At 31.3% G+C, this 23,305-nt stretch overlaps 1 protein-coding gene across 1 annotated transcript; it reads left to right on the top strand.

Annotated features, from left to right (window-relative positions):
• Positions 1-11,679: 11,679 nt before the first annotated feature.
• On the top strand, positions 11,680-15,086 carry LOC107871879. The gene is made up of 3 exons (XM_016718741.2): positions 11,680-11,976; positions 14,370-14,501; positions 14,818-15,086. The coding sequence occupies exons 1-3, from the start codon at positions 11,839-11,841 to the stop codon at positions 14,902-14,904; spliced, it is 357 nt and encodes a 118-aa protein (XP_016574227.1). The 5' UTR covers positions 11,680-11,838; the 3' UTR covers positions 14,905-15,086.
• Positions 15,087-23,305: the final 8,219 nt, after the last annotated feature.

Genomic DNA, 23,305 nt, shown 5'->3' with positions numbered 1-23,305 from the left:
TACTGTAGCCTTTTTTTTGGGTGGTCAAACATTGATCCACTTTTACTTTTTTTTAGAGACATGTTTTACCTACAAATAACAGAAAAACAAAAATTACATTACAATTGATGTATGCATAAATTTTAAAAAATATATTACAAATACCACGAATACCAATAGACCAACAGCCACCACCACAAATACCACCAACCAATGCCACAAACACTATAAATACCGACACCACCGACAGCCACCACAAACACCACCATTGGCACCACAAAAACCACAAATACCATCAATATCATAAACATCATCCAACAATACTAAGAAAGTCAATCAAACACTGTGATAAAAACTAGAGTTTTCACGAGTTCTTCCTATAATTTTACCATTAAAACTCAAAATTGTAAACCCATTCTCGAAGATAATACAACTAAAAGTTTTATTTTTCATCATTAACTTAAAAGACCTTATTCTTTAGAAAAAAATAACAAATATAGAACTCTTCTTGAACTCTATTGCCTACGAAGACAAAGAAAACAACTGATACAAGAAAGAATGAAGTCAAAAATAACATCTATGTGGTAAAAAACAATCAGAAAAGCGATTTGTTGTGAAGGGTTGAGCAAATTTATTGAGTAATTATTGTCTGTACTGTATTGTTGAGTGAGAATGAGAGAGAAAGAGCGAGAACTCAAGATTTGAAATGATGAAACATTTTGTATGGGTTGATTTGTATTTTGGAAAAAAATGACAAGTTTTGAAAATATTAATTTGGTCCGAATTGATCTTAATTATTTTAAAAATAATAAAATATATGCATAATTTTTAACCCTCTCATCATGCAATTGCCAAAAGGGTACTATTAGCCTAACGTATGAACTCAATTGAAATTGTATAAAAATAATTGAAGTTGTAGTTGACCGAGTACTCTAGTTGACCCTATGAACTCACCCCTAGTCCTAGATTAATCAATTTAGGTACTATTAGTCTAACATATGAACTCAATTGAAATTGTATAAAAACAAATGTTCAACATATTGCGTCAGATTTTGCATCTGTTATAAATTATCAATCAGATTAGGTAATAATAGATTACGAATCTATTATAAATTATCAAACAGATTAAGTCATCTGTTGCGACAAATTACCCATCTATTGTAAATTATCAAATGGATTGTCATATGTCGTAATAGATTACCCATATGTTGTAAATTATCAAATAGGCGCTGCCATCTGTTGTAGCTGATCCTATGAGAACTCACCCCTAGTCCTAGATTAATCAATAGTTGACCATATGAGAACTCATCCCTAGTCCTAGATTATTCAACTAAGGTATTAGTACCCTATCCTAGGTTAATCAATTAAGCTATTAGTCTAACATATGAGGTAGTAAGAATCGATTTGTCTTAGAGTGATTAATCGACGACTCTGGTCGGGAGGAATGCAATACTGTCTCATCATGCAATTTCCAAAAGACTAAATTAAAGTTGTAGTTGACCCTATGAGAACTAACATTCAAATTAAGGTATTAGTCTAACATATGAACTCAATTGAAATGTTCAACCTGTTGCAATAGATGTCCTTTATGTTGGATTAAATCAAACAAATTAGGTAATCTATTGCAACATATTACGCATCTGTTGTAAACTATCAAATAGATTATGTCATTTGTTACAACATATCACGAATCTGCTGTAAAATATAAAACAGATTAACTCATGTGTTGCGACAGATTATCCATTTGTTATAAATTATCAAATGGATTAAGTCATATGTCGTTATAGATTACCCATCTATTGTAAATTATCAAATAGACGTTGTCATCTATTGTAGTTGACATTATGAGAACTCACCCCTAGTCCTAGATTAATCAATTAAGGTATTAGTTGAACATATAAGGTAGTAATAATATGTTCATCTCAGAGTGATCAATCGATGACTCTGGTCGGGAGGAACGCAATACCGTCTCATCAAGCAATTGCCAAAAGACTCAATTAAAGTTGTAGTTAACCCTATGAGAACTCACCCTTAGTCCTAGATTATTCAATTAAGGTATTAGTACCCTAGTCATAGATTAATCAATTAAGGTATTAGTTGAATATATGAGGTAGTAAGAATCGATTCAGCTCAGAGTGATCGATCGACGACTCTGGTCGGGAGAAACTCAATACCCTCTCATCATGCAATTTTCAAAAGACTCAATTGAAGTTGTAGTTGACCCTATGAGAACTCACCCCTAGTACTAGATTATTCAATTAAGGTGTTAGTCTAACATAAGAACTCAATTGAAATTATATATAAACAAATGTTCAACCTGTTGCAACAGATGTCTTTTTTGTTGGATTAAATCAAACAGATTAGGTAATTTGTTACAACATACTATGCATCTGTTGTAAACTATCAAACAAATTACGTAATTTATTACGATAGATAACCGAGCTTTGGAAATTTCCAAACAAAAATTGACATCTGTTGCACTTAAATATTTTAAAATCCTTTTTTTAAAGCAATTTAGGTATTTCCTGTCCAAGATAAAAAAGTTAAAATACTAAGGCGGTAAAAAATATCACTCGGTAATACTTAGATAACTCAAAAATCCCCTGAGTGAGTAGTCTTATCTGGTCTTTTCAATGTCACCGTCTCCTTTAGCCATAAAGTAAGACTCAACTCATCACTCTTCTTTATTCTCAATTCTCATTTCTTTTTGTTTCCTTTTTCCTCTCTTTTCTCTATTTTTTAGATGAGGATCCTTTCGGATCTCAACCAATCAATATCTTTTCTTGACCGAACTGGATGTTCTGATCCCTTTGCTTTTTTGACATTGCAGGTACGGTTCACTATTGCTCTTTCCATCTCGTCTTCTTCTTTGTATGTCATTTAAATTAGATATTTACATCTATTGCTATTAATGATTTACCCATTACCAGTTTCCTATTTATTGAGAAAATTGAAGAAAAGATGACTTTTAAGTCTTGAATGAACGAACCGTTGTTTTTATTAAAATATGTAAAAAAAAGGTCATCTATTGGGAGAACTTACAAAGCCTTGTTGTCGGTATGGTTTTTTTTATGTCTTTTATTTGGTACTTTGGTGGTGCTGTTGTTGGGGGTGGTGGTCATGACAGAACATGTGACATTTGTGTTGTGGATGGTGTTGGAACATATGGTGTTGTTTCTTTGTTGTTGATGTTGGTGGTGGTGGTGTTGCAACAGTTTCCTCAACTGTTGCAACTGATCATCAGATGTTGGAACAAACGAAGCAACTATTTAAAGAGATCAAACTAGTAGCAAGGCTGGTTTGATTTATTCTAACAGATGGGTAATCTGTTGTAACGATGCCTTATCGGTTGAATAGATGGGTAATCTGTTGCATCATATTGGTCATCTGTTGATTCACTCAATTTTGTGTTACCCTTTTGTAATGTTCTTTTTATTTATTTTTTGTTCTTCTCTTGTTTGACATCAAATGTATTTCTCTTGTTTTTCAAATAAAAGGAAGAGAAACTGGATCCAATTTTGTGCAACCAACATTAAAGGCTAGAGTAAAGATGGGTTTGGAGGAATAGCTACTTGCAGATGGAACCACTTCATATGTGGGAGGTATGTATTACTGATCAGCCTATTATGAAAACACACATCTAGTACAATGATTTTGTGAATGTTTGTTCTTTACCTATTAGGCGTTAATCCTTCAAATAAGATATGATATTTTACAGTTAAGATTGTTAGGTTCAAACTGGTAAGGCTGAGGGACCAAGACGGTGGTATCAATACCCCGTTACAATTTAATGACGGTTTATGCGCATATTTTTGTGTCAAGTTTGGCGAAGGGTTCAAGTTTTGGTGGCAATGTAAATATCCAATAGTGATTGGACCGATTTTAATGGCTCAATGGACTTGTTGAAAGGCCTCTGAAGCCTCGTGCTGCAACAAACAACAATGGAATTAATAGAAATTTTCCTGGTCTAAATTTATATGGATGGGTTATTGGAGGAGACTATTATACAACAGAAGGTGTTTGGGAGAAAATCTGTGCGGGAAAAAAGAGGTTGAGAAGGCCATATATCATCTCAGTCCTTGTTTAAAAACAAACACAAGGTGGAATGGAAAGTGTAGCAAAATTGGCTGATGAAATTGACATGAAAAATGAAAAAACTGGATGAGCTACGAATGTAAAAGTGTATCCAAAAATAAAAATCCATCAGTCGTTGAAGAAAAAGAAGAATGGTCAAGAGCACTTGAGGTGGTCACTTTGCTAGAGACTGCAACTAGCGAACGCGGCCTCAGCGAAGACCTACAAAATACAGGACCAAAACTCTAAGGAAGCAGCTTCGTGATCACAAAAGGTGGTAAGATTATCGGTCTGAATTGAAATCAGAACCAACTACTTTTGCATTAAAACTATGGGATCAAGCCAAGGTGACAATTTCTCAAGTTAAACTTGTATCCCACGCCTTCTGTTTATGGATCTGGTCAGATCAAAGGCAGTGGAAACAACAAGGCATGGGATTTCGGCCCAACTTCAAACCTTTCTGTTTCTACTGCCATTGGCCTAATCATAGACACAAACAGAAGGCATGACATGCAAGTTAGACTTCAGAAATTGACGACTTGGCTTCCTGTATTTTTAATTCAGGAGTTGTTAGTTCAGGTTTCAATTCTGACCGATAATCTAGCCACCTTCCGTGCTCGCGAAGCTTCTTCCTTAGAGTTCTGGTCCTGCACTTTGTGAGAGTCTTCATTGAAGCCACGCTCGCTAGTTACATTCTCGAGCAAAGAGGCCAGCTCCAGTCCTATTGACCATGTTTTTTTTTTCATCGACTGACGGATTTTTATATTTGGATACACTTCCATATTTGAAGCTCATCCAGTTTTTTCATTTCTCATGTCAATTTCATTGGCCAATTTTGCTACACTTTCCTTCCTACCCTGTGTTTCCTCTTAAATAAGGTCTGAGATGATATATGGCCTTCTCCGTTTCCCCCTTCGTGCACAGGTATTCTCCTAAGTACCTTTTATTGTATAAAAGTCTCCTCCAGCAATCCATCTATATAAATTTAGATTAGGGAAATTTCTATTGGTTCCATCGTTGTTTACTGCATTGCAAGACTTCGAAGGCCTTTCAAGAAGTCTGTTGCGCTATTAAAATCGGTCTAATCACTATTGGATATTTACATTGCCACCAAAAACTTGAACCCTTCCCCAAACTTGACACAAAAACATAAGCATAAACCATCATTATATTGTAATGGGGTATTGACACCACCGTCTTGGAACTCTTCGGCCTTATCAGTTCGCACCTATCAAACTAAACTTTATAATGCAGGATCTTGTTTGATGGATCAGTGCCTAATCGGTAAAAAACTACATTCACAAAATTATTGCACTTTATGTGTGTCTATCACGGTTGACTAATCAATAATATACATAACTTGCATGCATGAAAATGGGATCCATTGCACACACCTTATTCTTCCTACCCCATCAGTTAATGTCAGACAGTGTTGTTTATTCATCTGCACGCATGTGATGACTATTAAAAAATAGGTGTGAAGAGTCGTGACTTTTTATCTTAACACATTCAAAATAGCTGATGAATTGAAATCTCCATCTGTTTCAACTGATAAATCAGCTGTTGGAAGAAATCAAAACATCTCCTCCAACATACGGTCCATCTATCGCAACTGATAATCCATATGTTGCAACAGATGGTAAATCTGTTGCGACAGACCAGACTGTGTTTATTCATCTGCACGAATGTGATTACTTCTTGCTAAAAATATTTGTTTCAATTTAGTTGTCATATTTATAAAATCAAGCGAATTTTATTATATTCTTCCAAGATTACCCCTATTATTAAATGAATACATAAAGTATATAATTCACATTTATACTTTCAAAGCATAATTAATAAGGCTAATTTGGTAAAATAATCACCTAATTTATATTTTTCTTAATTGATGTACCAAGCCCATAGGGCCCAACTAATACGAAAGGGAGGGACTGTTAAAAAGAGGTGAAGAGTCATGACTTTTTATCTAACACATTCAAAATAGCTAATGAATCGAATACTCCATCTGTTAAAACTGATGAATCAACTGTTAGAAGAAATCAAAGCATCTCCTCCAACATCTGGTCCATCTGTCGCAATAGATAATACATATGTTGCATCAGATGTCTCATCTGTTGCACATACAAACCATCTATTTTAACAGATGGTAAATCTGTTTTGACAGACCATTTGTTGCACATTCAATCCATCTGTTGCAAAAGATGCTAAATCTGTAGCGACAGATGGACGATCTGTTGCAACAGCTCAATAATAACGGCTGTTATCGAGTTTCAAATCATTTTGAAAAGGTGAGAAGTATTAATGTAAAAGAAAAAGTAGCGACTTTTCATAGAAAATAAAATGCCACCAAGTTTAAATGTAATTAATACAATGGAGCTGAATAGTCGTGCCTTTTGGCTTGACATGTCCAGATTCAATCCTCTATAAATAGGTTCCTCCTTAATCTTCATTCTACTCAACTTTATTTATTTATTGCATTTTTCTTTTCGTATGACATCTTCAACCACTTCTCTTCAAAGAGCATATTCCTTTCTTATTGAGGTAAGTTTTTTTCTGGTGTAAATTTACCAGTTGGTCGTATATGTTGTATTACATTTTGGACTTTTTCTTTATATTTGTCAATTCATGCGTGTTCTAGATATGGTTGATACTGTTTCGGACATTGCTATTCTACACGACATAGTGTGGGAACTTCAGAGGCAGGTTAATGACCTGCAGAGAGAGTTGGTCGCTGTGAGAGCAACGATGTTCAGAGAAATACAGAGGCTGATGAGGGCCCTGCTGCTACGAGTTGATTGGCCGACTGTGATTAATGATGATGATTATAATAATTAGAATGTGTTTTTTCCTTTTAACATATGTATTTTAATTTTTTATATCGGATCTATACCTAAAGTATTTTATTTTTCGTTTAATAAAAAATTTACTTTTAGTCGACTTTGACATTTTAATTCTTATTCAATTTTCATTCTGTCTATTTCTTCTAATTTAAACATATATACATGTTAACATGTTGATGGTTGGAGGCAATGAGCAATGTCGAATCCAGTAGCACTAGCAATTTTGGCTTTTGAGTTCTTTCAATAGATGGATTGTGTGTTGGAACAGATTGGTCATCTGTTGGGTTTCTGTCAACAGATTATCCATCTGTTTTGATAGAATTGTCATCTGTTGGAGGAAAATATTCCAGTTTGTGGAACTATCGAGAATAATTGTGGTCTGTTGTATTATTTAGTTCTTGTTTTACCTCTTTTTATTGATGCACAAGTTATTAAAAATGATATTTTATATATAATAAATGATAACATCAGGTTCACAACAATGAGTTAAATATATAAAAGTCCACAACAAACGAACAACAACACAAGTTTCTGCAATTACAACAATCATAGTGGATTACGATTCGGGCATGTAGTTCTTTTGTGGCCAGCGTACTTACATATGGAGCACTTATTTCTTCTTGATGAAAATGATTCTCCAACTCCACGCCTCCTCTTATATGGCTTTCTTTCCGGTTTGATAGTGCTTGGGTCAATATATAGAGGAGGTATTAATCTCCCCATAAGCTCTGCAGGAACAACCCAAGATTCTTCGGGAGGCACCAGAGTAATATACCAACTATATTCTATTTCATATTTTTCCATCGAATAATATTGAAAAGAGTGCTCGTAAACTTTAGGTCAATATTTATGACCGTATTGAGCTTGAAGCGCTGCCATAGCATGTGGACAAGGTATTTTGTCCAAGTCAAAAACTCTACACGTACAAGATCTTGTTTGAAGATCGACCGTGGCAGCATCACCATGACCGGTGATACAGAATTTGTAAGCTGCTATTTTATGAGAGAATGACCTATTCCCCAAACTGGCATTTATTGATATTTTTTTCGATTTTGAGAACAAATCAGGTTCTTTTTTTTGGGCACTTGAACTGCACACGCCTTTCGTTAAAAAATTTGCTATACTTCTTGCTTATTTTTTTAAACATAACCTTGATGGAAAATTCTCTTTCATCGCCAAACAATGAATTCACCAATTTAGCTATGTTTGATGTCATAATATTGTACCTATAGAAAAAAATCACTTAGTAAGATATCATACTACACTTTTAAATCAAACAAGACATTAAATTCACAAGAATGTACCTATCTGCTGGACAGAATGCCTGGCTCCATCTCTTGAAACCGACGCGTACAAGAAATTCTGCTACCTTGGGATTCACGTCCGCTATTTGATTGAAATGGTCTAAAAACTCCTCTTTACTATATGATTTAGCTGCTTTATAAAAAAGGGTGACGACCCTTTCGTTGTGATAGTTGTTTCGAATGTTCTCTCTAAGATGCCTGATGCAACAACCAAAGTCAGTTGAAGTGAAGAAAAATGAACCCATCTTTGGAATACTTGGATGCCTATCCGGTACAAAACACAACTCTTAGGTATCTTCGATGCAGCTTCGCAGTTGTTCAAAAAAAATTCATAAGAGGCATCACATTCCTTGTTCTACATAAAAAGCGACAGGAAAGATGTGATTCTCCTCATCCTGCGCTACTGCCACTAGCAGAACTCCATTATACCTTCTCCTCAAGAAGGTACCGTCGACGGCTATGCCTTTTCTCAAATGTTGAAAACCTTGAATCCAGGCACCATAGGATACAAAAAAGTACTTGAACCTTCCGTTTTCATCCAGATGCAATGTCGTCTTACTTCTGGGATTTGTAGACTCAATCATGTAACGGTAAGCATCTAGGATTGCATACCCATGCTTGAGTGTCCCCCTAACCAGGTCCTTGGCAATCCCCATGGCCGTATATAGCTTCCAATAACTGACCAGGACACCTAAATCCGTATGGAGTTGATTGGACATAACCCTTGTTGAAGGGCCTTTGCCATCGAGGAAAGTACTCTTGAAATATTCACCGAGGACTTTTGCCATGGCGTGAGGATTTTGGCTCGAGATGTGCTCCAAACCACATGTGTGATACTTTTCATGTTTATGAATGACGAATCTGTTAGAACTTGCATACTTCACCGCTCTCAACCACCACTTACAGTTCGAATTAGCACATTTGAAGTAAAAGAAACTGCTCGAATTAATCACCTTCTTTATTCTAAAATCTTTTTTCAAGCAAGAAATAAACAAAGTGTTGATAGTTCATTCTTGTCCTTGAATGACATTTCAATAAAAAAGTCGATCCCGTCGTCTTGAAGATTTCTAGACTGTGTCGATTGAGAAGAACTGTACATTGTATTGGTCACATCAATGAGCGTAGGTGTTTGATCATTATCTGGAATATTCATGTCTAGATCATCCAACCTATCATCAAAGAAGTCTTCTTATTCTTCTACTTCTACATTCTGGTTCTCATTCTCTCTCGTCTTTTCAACTATGTACACCCTTAACACCGGCCTGGTTGAATCACTTAGATAAGCACGAAACCAAACCTGATCGGTTATCTTAAAAGGCAGTATCCTCTAATTTTCAAAGAAGCTATGCATGTAGCTGATGGCAAGTTCTTTCGGTTGACAATTCAATCCACAAAAGCTGATGATTAAGTTCACAAAATCATCAATAGAAATAATACTTTGGACTGTCATAGCTATCGTCTCTAGCATTTCACCCTCCTTCTAACATCATATATATCGATTGCTCTTCTCGATCCATTGACCATGACAATCCACCCTTATTGTTATTGATCCCTCCATTAGTGGTACCTAAATAAAGTCATTTTTTTAAATAAGCTGATAGTGATTTCACAGTGCCATGAATGAATCCCAACAGATGTGTAATCTGTTGCAACAGGTAAGTGATCAGTCGCAACACATTACTTACCTGTTGGAATTCATGTTACGCTCCTGAATATCTGTTGCAACAGATAAAACGCCTATTGGGATTGATGTTATAGTACTAAATCACCTTTGAAGCTGATTTCAATAAATGAGTGACATGTTGCAATAGATAATTAACCTGTTGCGATAGATGACTTACCTGTTGCAATAGGTTAGTAATTTGCTGTAACAAATATTTACCCTATTGCAACAGACAACACTTCTGTTGGAATCGTGTTCAGGTTATGTTGCAATAGGTTACTAATCTGTTGAAACAGATATTTATCATGTTGCACTAGATAACTAATTTGTTGCAACAGATGTGTCAAATATTGCAACAGATGACCCATCTGTTTAAACATGAATCCAACATATCAGTCTTTCGTTGAAACACATGTCTCATCTGTCGCAACAGATGATTTATCTGTTTAAACTGATGGATCTTATGTTGGATTCAGGATTGGGTTTTATCCATTGTTGGAAAAACAACAACACAATAGCAATTACCCAGATGACAAATTTAACTAAAAATCATAATTTGACTTACCAAGGTTTTCTATGAAGTAATGCCAAAGTGGAAAGTGATGTTCGAAATAAAATTTGATCTAAGTAATTGGTCAAATAGCAACAGTAGCGGTAACACAACAACAACAAATGGTCAACAAAAAGAAGATGAAGATGATAATAAAGTAGAAGATGATGATAATGAAGCAGAAGATGATGAATAAAGTAGCAGCAACAATGAACAACAAAAATCACTAAGAGAGAGAAAACAACAATGGGTGAAAAGAGAGAGAAAGACGCCTTTTTTTTCTTCGTTTTTCGTTATATCGGTAAACATTTGGATCAAAGTATAAATTTAAAAACTTGTGGGTTATTTTCAAACTTCACCAACTCTCTTAATCCATAATAAAGTAATTGTCACCTCTACTCAATAATTAAGACTTGTGTCACCTACACCTCATTTTAAAACTCTTTTGTCACCTACAGCCCAAACCCCCTACTTACATTGATTTGGTTTAATTTTCCCTTTCTCGTTTATCAACTAAAACAATTTTGTCAATTTTCTAAAGTTATAAACCAAGTAAAACTACAAAAGTTATTTTATCGTTTTGATTTGTTTTTTTAAACACAAAAATCATCATAAGTTAAAACTTTGTTTTTAACGAAATAAATTATGATTGGGAATTAAGCCATTATCATATTAAAATTGTAATTTTATAGTCCCGATTTTTCTAATCAACGTCCTTAAAAACTTTAATAAATTTACGCTCCCGTTTGGTCATAGATTTTGGGAGTGATTTTAATTTTATTTTTTTAACAAACATTATTTGTTCATGAAATTTTGTCTTCAAAAAATTTCCAATATTCAAAAATTGATGTAGATCAGTTTTTGGATAAAGTTTCACTTTTACTTACAACATTCTTTTTTTTTTTACAAGTAAAATGCATGTTCAAACACAAATTCAAATTCTAAAAATTATTTTTCAATGAACTTCAAAAACTCATATTTTGAAACTTTTGACTAAATCTATGACCAAATGCTAGCAAAAAAGACCTCCGCAAATTTTATTTATTTAGCTTGTAACACAGAAGATAAGTGACAGACAATATATTCGTTCGTTATAAATAGTGTTAGAATTCCGTAAATTGGATTAAAAATGCTCAATTTTTCAAACTTAAAGGACCATTACGCGCCCAGAGTAAGACAACAATGATAAAATTAGACTCACTGTAAATTTGAAGGACCATGCGAATTAAAAATTCTAATAAGTGGCAATAGAGTAGTATCTTCAAAATTGGGGGCTAATAATTTGCACTTTTGGTTTATTTTTCTCATTTCAAAAGTTTTTTTTTTTTTTTTTGGTTGGGAATGGATTTGTTGGGAATGTGTGGTTATGGTTGTTTCTTTAGGCGCCATTTTTTGATACTGAAAGTGAAAAGCTAAAGCTTAGCAGCAATGGCTGTTTCTATGTTCATTGCTGCCAACAGCACTTTGAAGTTCAACTTCTCCACTGTAACGAAGATGGATAAGGTGTCTATTGATTCCTTTCGTGGTTTCTCCAAGCCCCCGCGTTGTTTTCCGGTACAACAACAGGTATTCACTATTCAATATATAGCATTTCTGTCATTTTTACTTGGCCTCTCTGCTATTAGATTTCATTTTACTCTCTTTGTCCATCTTTACTTGTCCGTTATATTAAAAATTATTGTCCTAACTTTACTTGTCCAACTGTGTCGATTTTTTGGGTACAAGTAACCTGTCGGTCAAAGTCATTGCTTTTCCTAGGAGTATGACATGGATTAGTATTCAAACATTGGCTCAAGACGTGCCTTATGTGGGACAATATTCAACTTAGGAACTAAGGGGTTGTTTTGATACGTAGACTAAATTATCTCGGTATTATAATCTTGGGATTATAATTCTTGGTCTATTTTGTACGACTAGTCCCATGGTTCATGGGATAAGATGGGTTATACCGAGACTAAATTTAGTATTAGCTTTATACCATGTTTGGTTGATGGTGTAAATTAGTACCGGGATAAATATACCATCAACCAAATATGGAATAAATATTATCCATGGGATATATCAAACTTATATCTCCTACCAAACGACCCCTAAGTACTAACAATGCTAACATTCTAACACCAGGGAAATGAAATAGTGCCATTGTTGGTTCATAATGAATGAGGTTCTTCTGGAGATTTGTATTCTCTTGTGGATTTCATTTGACCATTTCTTCCATCCTACTCGAACCAGTGACATATCTGTAGCTATCGCCTGCAATGTAATGTCATAAAACTCTTTCTCTTTTACTTCATCTGTATAATTGCTAGAACTGTAACCAAAACTATATTTTACTAGTAGTCAAGCTATCACCAATAATCAGTTATTTTTCTTTTATAGTACACATATTTATTTTCCTGCTCTTGGGATTCTGTCTCCTACATGTTGACGTCTCTGTTATCACAAACAATCATACACATTTTCATGTTTTCATGTTCCAAAATCTACTTTAATGATGGAGATAGATCTAATCATTTTTCATTCCTCTCTCCCTTCACCCACATTATCAATCTGCTTTCTCTATTCTACTTACTGATCTTCTACAACTTTGATATAACTTCTCTATCTATCCCGATCTAACATAGAATTGCCTTCATAAATACTTAAGGATCAACCTAGCTAGGTTTGTCCCTTGTCTACTGTCAAGATTTTCATATCTAGTTTAGAACTTTTTAATCATTTATCCAAGCAGCGATCTTGGGAATCGAGACATAGAGAACTTTTTAATCATTTACAAAATAATTGATGAATAATTTCCATCTGTTGTTACAAAATAATAGTTTCCTCTCTTAATGAGTCTACTATCTATTTCTAAGTGGTAGTGTTGAGATACAGAGACAAAAGAAAATGAGAGAAACCTGTGCATTCTCTCATGGGATTTCGATTTACTTTTTACTGCAACATTACTTTACCCTGATTTACTAGTTGGTGTGGATATAACGTGAATACTTCATAACGATTCTCTAAATTTCTTCGGTGTATCATTAGTATGGAGAATATGCTCAGTACTCTAGTTAGGAAACAGACTTCTATTGGACCATTTCTTTTAAAAAATAATTTGTTGATACTTCAAGAAAATCTTACAGGGAAGCATTGGAGTAACTGGTAAAGTTGCTTCCATGTGACCAAGAGGTCGGCATACAAGTTGTGAAGAAATAGAACATCTATACAATAATACTCTTTGAAAGCTTATTTTGCACCAAAAGTTAACTAAGAACAAAGACAAGCCTCCACCTATACAAAGCCATTTCCCACTCTATACAACTTTCATATTTTTTTTACTTCGAAGTACCCACATAGGAGCCACATTCTATGCATCTTCTTTTCCTTCTTCTGAATGTCCGTCCAACTACCTACCACATCCTAAACTGTAGCCCAAACAGATATAATGCCAGCCACACAACCAACTAACTACCACATCCTAAACTGTAGCCCAAACAGATATAATGCCAACCACACAATCCTGTTGCAACCTGGCAATGCAATAACAAATGGTTCACACAAAGAACATACACAGTATAATCCCTTACACACGGGTTTGGGGAGGGTAGAGCGTACATAGACCTTACCCATACTTTAGAGGTAGAGAGGTTTCCTATAGACCCTTGGCTTAAGGAAAAGACCAGCTAAGATATGCTATCTTCCTTTTCTTCAAATTTTCAACTGTAAGGATGATCCCCCTTGCCGCGAACTAGGTGAAAGAGCGTATGTTTCTCGGAGCTCGGGGAATCCATACTGATAGATGATAGAAATCTCTGGTCTCTCTTCTAATAACCTGTGGTAGGAGGACGTTACCAAAATATTCCATGGAATCCCTTTTTCACTCCTTATCCAAATATCTTGGTATGATAATGTAATGTGCTTCTATTTGGACCCTTTTAGATGTCTAACTCTTTATCTGCCCTGTTTTCAATTGAAAGGTTGAGGCAGGAATCTTGTGTGAGCCTTGTGGTGGTACCGGATGGCTGCTCTGTGATTTTTGTAAAGGTCAGAAGACCAATGTGAAATCTGAGACTAACAAAATTTACCGCCGGTGTCCATCATGTAGAGCTGTAAGTGTTTTCTTTTTACTATATGTTTCTGCTTTGGATTGTTTATCATGAGCCGAGGATCTACTGAAAACAACCTCTCTACCTCTGAGGTAGGGTAAGGTCTGCGTACTCTCTACCCTCCCCAAACCATGTTTTTGCATTCCTATATTAATTCTAGTGGAGTTGGAGGATTTTTGTTTTCTGGAGCTGGTAGGAATATTAATCATCTTGCATCACATTATTTTTCTATGGAAGATAATCACATCGATTAATGTTTAAGACATGTTAAATTTTAATAAGAATTCCAGTAAATTTTTTCTTTATGCCACTGCTGCAGGTGGGGTACTTATTGTGTTCAAAATGCAAAGTTTTCAAATGCGTTACCTTTCCTAATGATGAAGATGGCGAGGTTCTCAGATTTTGAACTTGCAAATTCATTTCATTTGTTGTATCCAATATTCATCTTGACTAATTATCATAGATTAAAAAAATCTAGTGACTTGCAAGTTCATCACCACGAGTGAAAACGTAATTTTTCCTGATATTTTTGTAATCAATGACAAGACAAAAGGAGAAATAAAACAGTTCAGAAGTGCAATTCTTTGAGATTTCAGGCATTATTTTTATATGTAGATGCGTGTACACAAACTTCCAGTCTTCCAGTTTGTTGCATACTTATTTTGATAATTTCCAACTTGTGAGATGTTGAGATTTCCCTCATTGGTTTGATGTAAACACTCAGAATGGATAAAGTTTTACCATTTTCTACATGTAGTGTTCAATCTACTTGCGGCTCTCCCGTGCGGCAATGTATATATTTGACTGAAAAGAATTAAACTAGCAATTTTGAATCATTTTCCTCCTCCGTGTTATGATCTTGTTTGGCGTGAGAGGATAACACGACTCAATCTAATAGCATACCTACCTGGCGCTAATAAAAGAGAAAACTTTTGCATGAACTCATCATCTAATGCAGAACCAATGCGTTTTCCTTTTATTGGTTCTCCTCCAATCTAACAAAGTGGTATAATGGAAAGTCGTACTGAAGGCAAAAGTATGTAAGGATTCAAAGGTCTCTTTACCCCTTGAAAACCAATCTCAAACCCCATTGCTTTCTATTTTGGTTACTTTTCCGGGACTCTATTACACTTTGACTTACCACAATATTTTATTCAGATATTCAAATTAAACATCTTGATTTCTAATAAAATATTTTAATTAAACATTTTAAATTTAAATTGTATATTTTTCTTGCTTCTGTTCTCATCAGTCTATTCGATAGTTACTCCCTCCATACATGTTTACTTGTGCACTTTAATTTTGCTATATTACCTTTGATATAATAAATTTACCTTTGATATAATAAATTTAATATTTTGAGAAATGCGTTGGATAATGACTCGTATTTAATGCTATGGGTAAAATGGATAGAAATAGGTAAATTGTCCATTGATTTTATAAACAAGACAAATATTGTTGGATATCTCAAAATAAAAAAGTGAACGAGTAAAGATAAAAGGAAGAAAGTAAGAGATCATTTTGTTTTGGGAAAAATTCTTTTGACCATAATTTGGCCATAATAATAATAAATTCTATTCACACTATAAACTAGTTTTCTTTTGGCCATTTTTGTCCCTTTCATCTTAAATTTAAAATTCTTTCATTACTTATTTTATTACTCTTTCTCAATACATTGAAAACTATCCCAATACATGAGAATGGACAAATTAACATAATTTTCATAAATATGATTGCATAATACTTATTGTTTGAAAAGAATAGTCTAGGATAAAAATAATAATATAAAATTAATTAATTATATTCTCATATATCCAAAATTAGTGTGACGTATCTGAAATTTTTAATTTACCATTATATATTTATGTATAGGCCAAACCCATCGATAGCCCCTCAAACTTGTAACGAAAATTCACTTAGACCCCTTAACTAAGGCTTGTACCTATCAGGCACCTCAAGTGCTAAAATTGGTACCTATCAGGTACAAAATGTTGATTGGCAAGTAGAGTGTGTTAAACTTTTCTTGAGCGCGTGAATAGTAAAATAAATAATATTTTATTCTTTTTTTAATTGAAAAATTTATATTTAAATTATTTTATTAATATAATTTTTAAATATTATAATTTCTTAATTAAATAAAGAAAACAAAAAGCATAAAACAAACACCCCCACCCCCCTCCGTTTCATGTCGTCTTTATCGCCCCTCCCCAGATCGTCGTCAACCCCTAACCACCCTTTCCGTTATCGTCGTCTCCTTTTTTCATTAAAATTTTTTAGGAATGCATTCTTGACGAAAAATCAACCTCAAAATTCTAAAATTGTTTGAAACACGTTCGAATGACGCCGGAAATCAGTTTTTTTTTATTATTATTGTTAAAAGTTCAGCTTTAGAAAGAAAATGGAGAAGAGAAAATCATCATCTTCAACCCCACCCCTGCGTCTTCGTCGTCTTCGCAGCACCAAAGGCGAAAAATTTTGTCTTCACAGCTTTTTGTTCTTTTGGTTGCCATTGATGAAATTGTGTGAAAAATCTCTTTCAGAAGAGTGGAGGCATCTAATAAGTAAAAATCTTTGAAATGGATGATGGTTAAAATGAAAATGATTGGTAAGGTTAATTGTTCTATTTGGCGAAATTGAAGGAAGATGATTATGGCTGCCCATAACATAATTGATCAAGAAGAAGATGAAGGGGGTGGGGTGGGGCGGGGCAGGAGTGGGCGAGGGTATTTAGTTTTTTTTTTTAAATATTATAATTGTTTTTAAATTATAATTTAATTAGTTATATAAAAATTAAATTATTTTTAAATTTAACGTCATGTGTCACGTTTTAATTCGTCATTTTTGCCACATCATCAGTGTGTGTTGCACACACTTCAGCTTTTAGCTGATTGATATATACCTTAAAACCTATCAATATTTTGAGTAACTTTTAGTTTTTTTATTTTTGTTGAAATCTGATTCGTAGTTTAGTATTACATAAAATAAGTAATTATCGAAATTTTCAACACAAAAAGTTAATTATTTTTTTATGAATTCAGTTGTACAATTTTAATTATGCTATAATTTTTCTCATGATAATTCAAATAATTTTTTTTTTCATTCAAATCTTTTCTATCTATATTTTAAAAATATTCTATCTTTAAAATTTAGAACACAAATTATTTGACCACAATTTTTGTGTACTATTAGAAAATAACAAATTAAAGGACATATAATAGCTATAATAGTGATTTTATGAAATTGATTTGAGACACATAATAAATACTAATTCTCATAGCACTTGATTAGGATAAGCTTGTGCGAGATTTAGTAAAATTTTGTTTAGATTTGATATAATTAGTTAATCAAAGCTTGATAGCCTAAAGGACTATCAAACACGAAATGAACACTAAAGGAACAAAAATCAGCAAGTTCACAAAGAGAAAACAACACACTAGAAGGAGATGAAAAAGAAGAATTGCATGAAATTAAAGATAGATAGAGAGACCCTCACTTCCACCAATGAATAGCACTAGAAGGTGTATCAAACCTTCAAACACACATCACCAATGTAAGATCAAACCACTCTCTTCGGTGACCCAAAGGAAACACTCTTCTTCAAGCACACCTTTCTTGCTAAATTTCTCAATAAAAGTGAAAACCTAACTTCAAATGTATTCAAGGAACCAATTTCGGGTTTGAGAGTTAAAACTACAAGACTAAAGCTACAATCTAAGAATAATCTCCAATTTCATCAAAGTCTAATGAAAAATAAGCCTAAGGAGTCTATTTATACTTATTACATTAAAGACCAAAATACCCTTAATGAAAAGGGGCTTCTATGGAGTGTAAAGAAAAAGCATAAAAAGACCATTAAACCCTTAATGAATGGGTGATCATGTAGTGTTTTGGATGTGGTCTTCTTCACACTTCAACATATGACTTTCCTTGAGTCTTTTTGGTCTTCACAATTATTCTTCAACACTTGAACCTCTCAGGCATCTCATCAAGGAAAGCTTCCAAGCAGCCTTCCATACACGCGATTATTTTATTGTGGGCTTAAAATGGGTCCCCTATGCGTGCTCCTGTGCCCTCAATGTGACCACAATTGGGTTCTTCTTGTGTTGGTCTCGCAGTATGTCTTCAAAAGCTAAGGTGACCATTTGACTTGTATCAAAGTTAATATAATTACTTATTTTTAAAAATTACATTTAAAATTTACAAGCTATAAAATTGAATCCAATCATCAAAAACTCTAATGACACTTCAAATACTCTATATGTGAGACAAGGCGATCAATTAATTTTAATCGTGGATATATATATATATATATATATGTATATATATATATGTATGTATGTATGCTTAAGATACTGAAATAGCTCATTATTGGTATTAAATCTATAATATTCATACAAGCTTAATCTTCTAATCGATAATTAAGTTAAAAAAAAATTAAATTTAATTTATTCATTTTTCTCTTTATAAAGAGGTTTTTTTTTCATCCAAAAATTGACTATAATTTCTTATATAGATTTCATTTTAAAATACTGAACTTCTATCGACGCCATTGCAATAAAGATATTATTATTGAACAAACATAACGTAACACTTAGTGAAATTAATTTTTCTTTAATTAATATAATTAGTTGATTAAAATCAATTAAATTTAATTGTCCATTTATTTAGATATAAATTATTGTATAGATACACTTTTATGATTATTATTTTCAATTATTAATCCTTATTCAACTAACAATAATTACATTTACAGTAATTATTAATTAATTCAACTTAATAATAGACCATAAAAGTATTCTTTCAATAAATAATGTTTGAGAGTCATAACAATTATCAAAATATCTGATCAAGATAAAATTAGTTTAAATGCAGTAAAATTTTATTTAAATCAGCTATAATTAGTTAATTAAAAGTAATTACATTATAATCACTGATTTATTTATATTATATTTCAAATTTACTTGAAAGACTCGGTAAGATTGTATTAAATCAAATCAAATGATTTAAAATCTAATTTAATTATATCGGAAAATATATTATTGTGATAAAACTTCGTTTTTGATTTTATGATAAAAAAATTAATCGCTATGTAGACACAATATAAATTTAGTATTGTATTTTTGTAATCTTTTTTCAAAGAAGTTTATTCAACCTAATTAACAACAACCTAGGAGAGTACTAACAAATTAATATTGTAGTTTTTGTGCCCTTATTTTATGCCGATTTGACAACTTATGGATCATTACTTATATTTTCTATTAATATGAGCTCTAAATAAGTAATTTTATAAATTATTATGTTTGAATTAAATTTAAAATATATATTTAATTTTTTTAAATATAAATTTTAAATATTTTAATAGCAACACTCAAAATTCAAAGTACTTTAGTTATGATAGACATTGACATATTATAGAAATCACGAAAATTATACAATTCATAGGAAAATCGAGCATACATATGCTATATTATGAAAATCTTACACCTATACTTTTTGTAATATTATACCTATTTTTTAAACATTTAAAAATATTATGTATACAACAATTTTAAAGTAAAAGAATAAAATAAAATATTACATTTAAATAAAATTACACATAACTTAAGTATTTAAAGTGAAAACAAATTATTACTAATAGTTGGTTTATCCTATTAAATAATTTGTATCATTTCATATCACACTCATTAGACACCAAAAAAATTATTTTATAAAATAAATAAATTATCCATTTGCTAAATTTTTATTTTAAATTATTCTCAAATTAAAAATAAAAGAAAAAATAACAATTTAGCCTCTTTCATCAATTTCTCTCCGAATCAAAAGGTGTCGCATGGATATTTAGCCTCTTTTATCATTCGATTTTTTTATTACTATTTTAGTTTTTGCTTTTTAATATTAATTTTTTATTTTACATTATTTAAGTTCCATTTTCTTTCTTTTTATTTGTCAATCATTACTTCTTGTAATTTTATGTTATGTCACGTATTTTTATTATTTATTTATTTATTTATTTCTTTATCTAGCATAACTGATTAACTACACTACTATTTTCATTATTGAATTAAAATAGAATTTTATTGTTGAACAAGGTTATAGATTCATATTTTCTTTTCTTTTGAATTAAATTACGTGGATCATACAAATTATCGAAAAATATGAATCAATTATTTTTATAATATTAGTTATAAATATATATATTTATTTATTAATATATTTTTAATAAATAAGATATGTATATTGAATATCAATTTAGTATCATTTATAAGGGTTAGTAGCTATCAAATATAAGTCTTACTTTAGACACAGTGGACAACAACACATTATAGAAATCATAAAACTCATATAGTTCATGTGTGTCAATCTAGTTAACAACAATCCTAAAAAGTCTTCCGCTAATGTTGTGGGGGGCTTATGTTCTCGTGTTACACCGATTTGATAACTTGCGAATTATCTTTTATATATGTTATTAATAAAATCTCTAATTATTAATTATGTTTAAATTATTTTTTATAGTCGTGGTATCCGAGCCAACTTGCAATAAATTTAAATTATATATTTAAATAATTTGAATAATAACAACAGTCAAAATTTCAAACATACTTTAGACATAAAAGACGTCGACACATTATAGAATCCTAAAACTTATACAGTTCACATGTGTTGACCCTAGTTAACAACAACTAGAGATATCGAGACACATTAATGTTAGCCTTAGACCCTTAGGTTATGCTAATTTGATAAGTTGTGAATCATTACTGATAATTTTTATGAATATGTCCTTTAATTAAGTAATTTTATTAAATATTTTATTTAAATAAATTTAAATTTTATTTCAATAATTTTTAAGTATAATTTTCAAAATATTTCAATATCGACAGTCAAAATTCAAAACACTTTAAATATGGTAGACATCGGCATATTATAAAAATCGTATAGTTCATGTATTTTGATCCTAGTTAACAGCAACTCATGAGAGTCATGCATTGATGTTGTCGTCTTACGTCCTTATGCTACGTCGATTTTATAATTTATAAATTATAATTTATATTTGTTATTAATATGATCTCTAATTAAGTAATATTATATTTAAATAAAATTTAAGCTATATATTTAGATAAATTTTAAATATAATTTAATATATTTCCTTAGCGGCAGTCAAAATTCAAATCATTATACACATAATAGATATTGATACATTATAGAAATTATGAAAATCTCAAAATTCACATTTGTGGACCCTAGTTAACAACAACTAGAGATATCAAGGCGCATTATTGTTGTAATTTTGAACCTCTGTATTACGGTAATTTGATAACTTGTGAATAGTACTTATATTCACTATTAATATATCCTCTAATTAAATAGTTTTGATTAATTATTATATTTTAGTAAATTTAAACTATATTTAAATAATTTATAAGTCTAATTTGAAAATATTTTGAATAATGATAATCAAAATTCAAAATATTTTAGACATAATAAACATTGACACATTATAAAAATCATATTTGTTATATTTGTTGAACCTAGTTAATGTTTTTAAAAAAATACTTTTGTGATAAACTTTAGAATGAAATGACTTTTATATAATAAATAAATAAATAAATTTATGTGATTCAAAATTTAGTTAACCACTGATGATCTTTATCCAAAAATATTTTAAAGAATTATGATCAATATATAATAAAATTAGTTTTAAATTTCGATTAAAAAAAAAGACTAAAGAGAAATCGAGGGAGAAAGACGAAAAGGGAAGGTGTGATTGGATAGAAGGTGAAATTAAGGTGGGTCTCCCATTTTAAAGTTAAATAAATATTTCTCTTTCATATTTAACGATAGTCATAATTTATTCAACATAAATTTTAGTTACATTTAACTTCTTGAATTTAGAAGATAGTAAAGATTTATTTATTTTTTTAAAGGAAAAGATTAGTATAGCCTTTATACATTTATGATCATTTTTGGGCCAAAAAATTATGGCAAAAAATATGTACTCTAATTAAATAATTCTAGTAATTATTATATTTAAATATTTTTTTAATATTTTAAGTCTAATTTGAAAATATTTCAACATTTGCAATCAAAATTTAAAATACTTTAAATATAATAAACACTGATGCATTATAAAAATTATATTGCTCATATTTATCAACCCTAGCTAATGTTTTAAAAAAATGTGATAAACTGTAGAATTGAATGACTTTTATATAATAATAAATTTATTATTGTGATAAGTTCAAAATTAGTTAATCATAGATGAACTTTTTCTAATAATATTTAAAGGAGAAGAATGATAATGCAATGAGTGAAGTTAGGTGAGTCCCACGTACTGATGCTAATTTAATAACTTTTCTTCACATTTAATGATGAGACCCACCTAACTTAACCCATTGCATTTTCATATTTACAACAAATTATAACTAAAAAATATTTGTTGTTTAAGGAAAAGGTTAGTATCATCTTTGTATATTTATGGCCATTTTATGGCCATTTAGCAGCTCTATAAGATACACGATTATGTAGATCTTTTTGTTTAATTTGTAGTTTTCAATATCTCTTCAACACTTTAAGAAAAAAAAAAGTTACGGTTTCCATTCTGATCTATTTGTCTTGATTATTATTTAATAATTTTAAAATAAAAATATTTTTTAGTTATAATTTGTTGTAAATATTAAATTATTAAATATCACGACTTTTTGTTCTTTTTTATGTAATTTCAAATAGGTAAATTTTATTTCAAATAAATAGAAGATTTTATATTTGTATTCACACTACATATTAATTAATTTGTCCTCTATATTCTGAAT

This window comes from Capsicum annuum, chromosome 1 (assembly GCF_002878395.1).
Source record: "Capsicum annuum cultivar UCD-10X-F1 chromosome 1, UCD10Xv1.1, whole genome shotgun sequence".
NCBI lineage: Eukaryota > Viridiplantae > Streptophyta > Magnoliopsida > Solanales > Solanaceae > Capsicum > Capsicum annuum.
This window is presented reverse-complemented; position numbering and strand designations above follow the sequence as displayed.

Excerpts from the sequence above, each read along its gene's own strand:
- LOC107871879 (XM_016718741.2), top strand. The coding sequence starts at position 11,839 with ATGGCTGTTTCTATGTTCATTGCTGCCAACAGCACTTTGAAGTTCAAC. Across the intron at positions 11,977-14,369 it reads GTTTTCCGGTACAACAACAG|GTTGAGGCAGGAATCTTGTG; the intron begins GTATTCACTATT and ends TTCAATTGAAAG. Across the intron at positions 14,502-14,817 it reads GGTGTCCATCATGTAGAGCT|GTGGGGTACTTATTGTGTTC; the intron begins GTAAGTGTTTTC and ends CCACTGCTGCAG.